At 43.1% G+C, this 8,213-nt stretch overlaps 1 protein-coding gene across 1 annotated transcript; it reads right to left on the bottom strand.

Annotated features, from left to right (window-relative positions):
* Positions 1 to 6,787, bottom strand: CCNB1 (cyclin B1). The gene is made up of 9 exons (XM_036769043.1): positions 6,586 to 6,787; positions 5,598 to 5,774; positions 5,403 to 5,516; positions 4,011 to 4,193; positions 3,495 to 3,653; positions 2,346 to 2,582; positions 1,033 to 1,173; positions 439 to 549; positions 1 to 220 (listed from the first exon to the last, which is right to left on the bottom strand). The coding sequence occupies exons 1-9, from the start codon at positions 6,604 to 6,606 to the stop codon at positions 113 to 115; spliced, it is 1,251 nt and encodes a 416-aa protein (XP_036624938.1). The 5' UTR covers positions 6,607 to 6,787; the 3' UTR covers positions 1 to 112.
* Between the last annotated feature and the right edge of the window lie 1,426 nt (positions 6,788 to 8,213).

Raw genomic sequence — 8,213 nt, 5'->3', positions numbered from 1 at the left:
AAAGGGACAAAAGAAAACTTTATTATGACAAATATTTAGGAGCTATAATATGTACAAAAAGGCACATGGTGCCGATTTTATTGCAGATTTCACTACAATTCAAAATCAAGAGTTACACTTTTGTTAGTGGCCTGGCTAGATCTTGAATTACTACAGAATTCAGTTGTGCAATAGTGCTGATCTTTGCGTGCTTAGTGCTGGCATACTTATTCTTGATAGCCTGAAAGAGTAAAAAAAAAAAAAAATTTGGTAGACATTAAGGAAAACAAACCACCAAACATAGATCTTAGGTGCTAAGACAATTGAACTGTTTGCACTTATCTACAAAAAACGAAAGCTTAACACACACTCTCTCTCTCTCTCTCTCTCTCTCACACAATTACTTACACTTGGCTTAACCCAGAAATTCCAGCATGGTCCCTACCCATTTCCACTTACCATGTGCTTTGTAAGGCCCCGGTTCACTAGGATCACATTCTTAGCCATGTGCTGCATTACAGGCAGAAGGGCCTCCTCCGTGTAGGACATGTAGTGTTGAAGAGTTGGGGTCTGTGAGTCAACATATCAAATGAGAAAATAATTGTAAAGCACTTAGCACAATGCCTGACACGTGGTAAACACTATATAAACACTAGCTATTATTATTAAGAGATTTTTAAATGCTAAACTACACTTTTCATAAAATGACACTGCGATCTAAGACTGATGACAGTTAAATAAGTGTATGTATGTGTCTGTCCAGGAGAGGGAGATGATTGCTGCTTGTAACCAGCTATCATTTTAGGGAAGAGGTATTGAATTGAAAGAGGAACAAATAAGAACTTACTTCAGAGTACTTGCTACTCAAATTCTATAAAGAATCCTCACTTCTTCATGCCTCTGTCTCATTTGGTTTGGAGGTGAAATCAGAAAAAATAGTATTTACTTTATAAATCAGATTGGCCTTAGCAGATTTAGAGGCTGAAAAGTCACAATAAAAATACAAGTACCAAGAAGTTCACTCAAGTATAAGATGGAGCATACAGGGCTTACCCATTCACCATTGTCAAGGACTTTCAATGCCAAGCAAAATGCACTTGCTGCAATCTGGGAAGGAGGGAAGTGGACCATATCATAGTCCACCATTGTGAGTTCCATCAGGTATTTGGCTAAGGTGTGCTGTTCAATGTCAACCTGGAAGGAGAAGTCATTTTCTTCTTGGCAGAGTCCACTAAACTTTTGTTTGGAAACCATTTGATCTAAGAAAGGTACTAAACTCCACTAAAGAAAACTATACCCACAAATCTATAACTTTAAACTTCCATGATCATACTGCCATCCCACTACCTTTGGCCAGCCCAATCAATACCAGGCCAGGTTTCATGTTCCATCCAACTGTCTATACAGGATATATTGCCACCTGCCTTAATAGTACAACCTCTGGACTTTCCAAAACTATGCCCTGAAGGACTTAAATATACTGATTTGGGGACATTCAGCCCATGATCCAAGTTGTTCTGAATGGCAAGAAAGCACAAAATCCTCTGTAACTTGATGACCCTAGAGCAGAAAATGCTTCACATCAAAACCAGTCACCACTTTGCCATAAGACCTTATCAGCACCCAAAAATATTTCAAACTCCGAAATTCTCCTCTTTGACCACAATTTCAGGTCCTTCTACATCTCCCAATGCCTCACCCTTCCCAAGTCTGTTCTGTCTTCACCTTGACCTCTGAATTCTCATTTCTTGCTTTGCCAGTCCATAGACCCCCTGACCTTATAGTTACCCAATTTAACCCATATCAGCAGGATACTTAGCCCTTGAGTCCTTTCCCTGCTATTGGTCAAGCCCTCAATCCTTAACTGTAGGTCTCTATCACACCTCCTTCCTCAAAGAGCTACCAAGTGTGGACAAAAAACATGGCCACACCATGGTAATCCTTTCATTGGTTTCCTGAGGAGTACCACATGACCTACAGAAGTGTACTCCCAAAGCTAGTATCTTAATTGTCTTTCAGGAAAGTCTCTCACTTTCTATTTTACGGGATCACGTGAGTTGTCTGTTACTTTTGAAGCCCTTTACAGGCTCCAACCTGTCTTTGTAGTCTTGTTACACTTTCTTTCATGTAGGAATCTAAGGTTCAGCTAAAATGGCCTTCTCCCCTCATGATACCAACTGTCACCTTCATATCCCCATAACCATTCTTTGTTCATAGCAGGCACCTGCCCATCTATTCAGGTTGGGCAAAGTGTAAGAAACATGAAATGTAAAAGAGGTTAGTGTGACTCTGGTACTTAAAAGACCTGCTTACATTAGATCATAACTTTATCCATACCACCAGCCTGAACAAAGGATTCAACTCACCTCTCCAACCTTAGATGCTCGGCGTAAAAAGTGCAGGGGTAAAGGACGACCCAGACTGAAGTCTAAAGCTTTTAGAATCTTCATTTCCATCTGCCGAATCTGATGCTTGCTATACGTGTGGTCAGTTACAAAGGCAAAGTCTCCAATTTCAGGTGGGTACATCTCTTCGTACTTGCTGGCAATGAACATGGCTGTAACACCCACCAGCTGCAGCAGCTTCTTAGGCACGCTATTATCCTGCAAGATCGATCCATGAAGAAGTTTAGGAAATGAGAGTGGCTGCCAAATGGATGCAAGGCAAACAGACTTCTCTTCATGACGGGTAACTCCTTCAGGGCCCACTTCCTTGGAAGGGACCACTGAGAGGGACTCAGAGAAACATCCTCCCCTTCCCCTTTAAACTCACAGCCCAACTAGAAGATAAACAGTAATGAGAAAATACTATTGGCAGATTTTGACAGACATTTGGTTTTTAATAGTTATCAGAAGGCTGTTTTTAGCCACTAACCCACCTGAAGAGACATGAGACACCTCTAACCACTAATAACACACCTTACAAGAGCTTCTCTCCTACCCTCCCTCGACACAGAAGCTGTGTGACCAGGAGGAAGTCACTTCACTCAACCTCCAAGTCTCAATTTCCTCATCAGAAAAACCGGTTTAATAAAATCTTCCTCACAGGGTTATCAGGAGGTTCAAATGAGAATGTACACAAGTGCTTTGCAATCTTTAACACCCTATATAAATGTCAGTCACATTATGATGATGATTAGGGGTAGCAGTACCGCTGTTTGACCCTAAGTTTTACAAAGTACCTCATTTAAGCACAAACAACCCCTGAGGGCTTAAGTAATACATCATATTATATAATAACATACAATACTGCAAACATTATCCTCATTTTACAGGCCAGAAAACAGAGGTTCAGCAAGTTAAAAGTAACTTGTCTATTGTCTCACAGCTAGCCATCAGGATGATTGAAACTCCTATCTTCCTGATTCCAAGGCGAGCCTTTATTTGTGTCACATTCTGTGGTATGTCACCAGAGGCAACTCCAAAGTAGGAGGAAAAATTCCTCTCAAATGACAACTTCAAAGGTTTTGGAGAGATGCAACGCTTCTCTAGGGACTCAAAATGACCCTCGCTCACCTGCATAAATCGGTCAATGATGGCCACAGTCATGTACATAGTCTCCTGTAGCAACCTGAACTTCATCTGCACTTGTACCAACCAGTCAATTAGGATGGCTCTCATGTTCCCAGTGACTTCCTGACCCACCAGGTATTTTGGTCTGATGGCCTGCTCTTCCTGCATTAAAAAAAAAAAAGTCATCTTTTGAAATTACATTCCATGGAGCATGGTACCTTGAACATAGGAGACAGCTGCATCTAGGAAGGTAAGTTATTGCTAAATGGCTAAAAGTTCTTCTTTATGTCCAATATATAAAGTTCGTTATCTTGAATGCTAGTCATTCACAGACTTATTATTAGCTGTACTTTATTAAGACTATTAGTAAATGGGGTTTTTAATGAATTATTCTAAAAATATTAAAAAAATAAAAGTATTACTTTAAAAATAAAAATGGTTTTGCCTCCAACTTGCATTCCCCCCAAACCCTCCAGTTATAACAGGAAGTCTCTTTTGGAAGATTCTAAGAGTACTGACCTCAAGTTGTCTAAGATAGCAATAAATATCTTTCACATATTCGCTACAAAGGTTTGGATCAGCTGTATCGTCTGCATCAACATCTTTCACTGCAAGTATGACATCGGAAAAAGCTTGGCACAGAAACTCTTCTGCAGGTGCACACCCAGATGTTTCCATTGGGCTTGGGGATGGAGAGTCCACCTGATAACAGAAAGCTCTTGGGATCAACACTGTCCTGATATACCAGACTGCAAGCGGACTTTCTGATTATAGTTATCAAGTAGTTATTGCTACACGGATGTCTCTGTGTTTTTCCCTCAGGAAAAAAAAAATCTTCAATTTGTATTCTACGGCAGCATCTCTTGGAGTAATAATGTATCAAACGTTGACTAGTTCTGTAAAGGCCACAAGTTTGTTGATTCAAGATTTAAACACAGTAGAAGCAAATATAAAATGTTCTGGGCGTTTTTCCCTGTGCTGACAGAGAGGTATACAATTACCCTGTCATTTGACCAGCATTATTAACAAAGGTAAACTTGGCTATACCTAATGGTTATAGTTTAATGGTTAGATAGGTATGTGTCAGAAGGAAAGGTATTGATTTGAATGGAAGGCAGAACCTTAGTTTTCTTTATCCTTTTCCCTCAGTTCCTCATCTGTAAAATGGGGTTTTCCTGGCAAAGATACTGGAGTAGTTTGTTATTGCCTTCTCTGTGTACCCCCATTTTACAGATGAAGAACTGAGGCAAAGAGGAAATAAGTGATTTGCCCAGGGTCACACAGCTAATAAGTATCTGGTGTTGCATGTTAGCTCAGATCTTCCTGATTCCAGGCCCAATGCTTTATCAACTACACCACTTAGCTGCTCCTATTCCTATATCCAGTAACTTCAAGGAAACATTTCAACATTCTAAAGATGCTTGTGTGCAAACAAGGCCAGTGAACTTGGCCAGTAGAAATTAGCAGTTTCTGTCTATTCCTTGTCAACATAATTCATGTGACTGGCACCTTCAAGTATGTGGATGAAACACATTCCTTGTCTACACGATTCATTTGACTGGCACCCTTTAATCATGTGAATGAAATATGTGGGAACATCAATCAAAAGAATTTTTAATTTTATTTTTTTTCCTTTATTTATTTTTATTTTTCAACATTCGCTTTAATAAGATTTTGAGTTCCAAATTATCCCCCTCCCCTCTGCTCTCCCTTCCCCAAGATGGCATGCAATCTGATATAGGCTATAGTATGTACAATCACATATTAGACACATTTCCACATTGGTCATGCAATGAAAGAAGATTCAGAACAAAAGGGAAAAACTACAAGAAAGTAGTATGAAAAGGGAAAAACTACAAGAAAGTAGTATGCTTCGATCTGCAAAAAATAATGTCTTTAGGAATCAGTTACCTTAATAGGCTCAGGAGTTAGTTTCTCTTCCTTAACAGGTTCAGGCACAGGCATCTTTTCTACCGGTTTGGGGGCTTTTTTAGCAGCTACTTTTGCTATGGGAGCTTTGGCTTCCTGGAAAGAGAAAATAAATAAGGAAGGATTTACAGTTAGAAGAGGAAGACTCATTTATGAGAATCAAAGTAAGAGAATTACCTTTTTCAGAGGTATTTTTGATGGAGGTGCCTGCTGTTGCTCACACACTTTGTTGCCAATATCACCCAGGGCCATTCTTGGTCTCAGCCCAGGCTTGGAGGCAGCTGTGGGTACAGGCACCTTCTTGGCACCTGGGACGTTGCCCTTCAGTTTATTCTCAGCATTGAGCTTCATGTTCTGCAAAAGGTACCCAAAAAATTAACAAAATGGTTAAAAGGTAAAAAGTGACGCAAGTCTAACTGCACCTAGTGTTCAGTTGAACTTATTTCGCTTTAAGGGTGACAGCAGGAAGCAAGTCTGGAAACAATAGACTCAGTAGAGGCCCCTGTCCCATGCAGGAAACAAATTTGACTCTCCACTCCCCATTATTTGATTACAGAGAAATCAATCTAGTTCCAATCCCATTCCTTTTCCTTTCCCTTCCCCTTCACCCCCCCCTCCCCACGAATCAATGCCCTTCCAATGTAGAAAAGGGGAAAACAACCTGGGAGAGGTTAGTACTTACTTAAGGTCCTACAGTTAGTGGAAGCAGGGAGGGGACCCCCGACCTCCCCACGCCCAGGCTTTCAAGCTCCACTGAGGCTGGTTCCCGCAGAGACACAAGGGCAATCATGAATTCGATTGGGTGTGGTGCCTGGACCCCATTTTAAGTTTCCCATAATAGGACATCACTAACCCACTTCCCAAACCCTTTTATCTCCCGGATCTGGTCTTGGGAAAACCAGGTTCTAGAAGAAAAACCTCTATCCTTCTTCCCCCCACCCTTCCCCAATTCCCTTTCCCTGGGTCCCTCAGGGTGCTCCTCTCTACCCTCCCCTCCCCCCCCCAGCCCCTCTGCAGAATAATGCCCCCCCTGTGCCGCCTTCTCCCCTATATCGATGACCTTTCCGGGTGCGCTCCCCCAGCTGCCCTTCAAAGCCAGGTAGGGGTGCGGGTAACAAGGCGATGGGTCAAGAGCAGGTTCGTTCCACCGCTCGGAGCAACTCACCCTAGTAACACGGAGAGCCATGACTTCCACCTTTCCAGGCGGCAGCTAATAACAAAGAAACAAACACACGCGCACACACACACACACAAACAGGGACAGAGAAAGCACAGATAAATGGCAGCGGGCCCCCCCACCCCAGCCTAGCTCCCTGAGAGCTCAGAAGCAGCAGGCTCAGCAACAGCCGTTCGTCCCAGCACGCAGTGACGAGCAGCAGCCAGCCTGAGGTTTAAATCCCGCACAGCTCTCCGCTCATTGGTTAGTTCGTCGCCTTCCTTCGCCCTCTATTGGACGGCTGCGAGTTCCTCCGAGAATGCGTTTCCTTGGCGATCCCGGCAGGACGTTCGAAAGGAGGGCGGGGTTACGGGCCGGGGAGCGCTCGGCGTTACTCACGTGGCGGGGCCTGACGCTGCGCCCTCGTTCCTGCCGAGCTCTGCAGCCGTGGGTTATCGCACCTGGACGTCCGAGGCATGAAGAAGCTGGTTCCGAGGCCTCGAGAGTCATTCCCCGGAGCTCGGGGGCTAGCGGGGCGGGGTGGGTAAGGAGAGCCTTGGCCAACATTTAAGTGCCCAAGCCTAAACAAACGTTATGAAACTTAGGCAGTGTACCAGTCACTATGCTAAGTGCCAGGGGATACAAAGAACAAAAACTGCCCCTGCCCGCAAGGAGCTTACAGGCTAACGCGGGAAACTGCATGCAAACAAGTATCTGTCTTTCTGCGCAAGTGAATTCATTTCTAAGCCCTTCGTACCGCGGGAGAGAGGGCATTTTTCCTGGGGTGTGTGTGTGTAACATATGTGTGTATATATTTTTCCTAGGTTTAATGTAAACATTTTTCCAGGTATCTGTGTACGTACATATATACATATACATACATATACACATATACATATGCATGTATACATATGTTGGGGGAGAAATGATCCCCAGGCACATAAGAATCCCAAACCAAAGTTCCCAGGTTGCCTGGAATGAATTCCCAGACCCAAGCATTCTTTAAGTCAAGGAGGCAAAGATGCTTTTTCAGCCCTAAGAGTTCTTAGGGAATCTGCAAACATACATGGCTACAGGGAAAGTTGAAGTACAAGATTTAGGGGTGAAATCTGTCAATTAGGTGTTTTGGGGTGGGATTAGGGAGTGGTTAAAGCACAATTAAGGAGTGGTTCTTAAAGGAACATGCACTTTTTGTATCTATTGTGCAGGTATCTTACCCAGAGTTCATTGGGAAATAGCCTAAGGCAGGGGGCCTAGGAGGAGGTGTGGTTTTTGCTGTGAAATGTCACCAAGTCACCAAAAGTTCATGGCTGACTGGGACTATCCAGGTGGACTCCATCACGTGTCTTGTTAGACAAGATTAATGTAAGGGAGTACGCATTTGACTCAGTCTAGGATATATGTTAGATAATCAGGCGTAGCTACTTACTGAGAAGAAGCAGAGATAAGTTAGTTGGGGCACGCTGTGGTTTAGCTGGAGAGAGAGACTGCTAGGGCCAATGCTTTGAAACTAGGGAGAGATGTGATTTTAGAACTGGAGTTCAGGCGCAGGCACCCAAACAGAGGCTAAGGGGAAATGTAATGTTAGAATTAGGGTACAAGCACCCCATCACATATACACACACAGATACCCACAC

The sequence above is a fragment of the Trichosurus vulpecula genome, chromosome 1 (assembly GCF_011100635.1).
Source record: "Trichosurus vulpecula isolate mTriVul1 chromosome 1, mTriVul1.pri, whole genome shotgun sequence".
In the NCBI taxonomy this organism is placed as follows: Eukaryota; Metazoa; Chordata; class Mammalia; order Diprotodontia; family Phalangeridae; genus Trichosurus; species Trichosurus vulpecula.
This window is presented reverse-complemented; position numbering and strand designations above follow the sequence as displayed.

Bases quoted from the DNA above. Each gene is read 5' to 3' on its own strand.
- CCNB1 (XM_036769043.1), bottom strand. From the start codon at position 6,606: ATGGCTCTCCGTGTTACTAGG. The intron at 5,775-6,585 runs GTGAGTTGCTCC...TACCTTTTGCAG, and splicing joins TGGCTCTCCGTGTTACTAGG to AACATGAAGCTCAATGCTGA. The intron at 4,194-5,402 runs GTAACTGATTCC...TTCTGTTATCAG, and splicing joins TAACTCCTGAGCCTATTAAG to GTGGACTCTCCATCCCCAAG.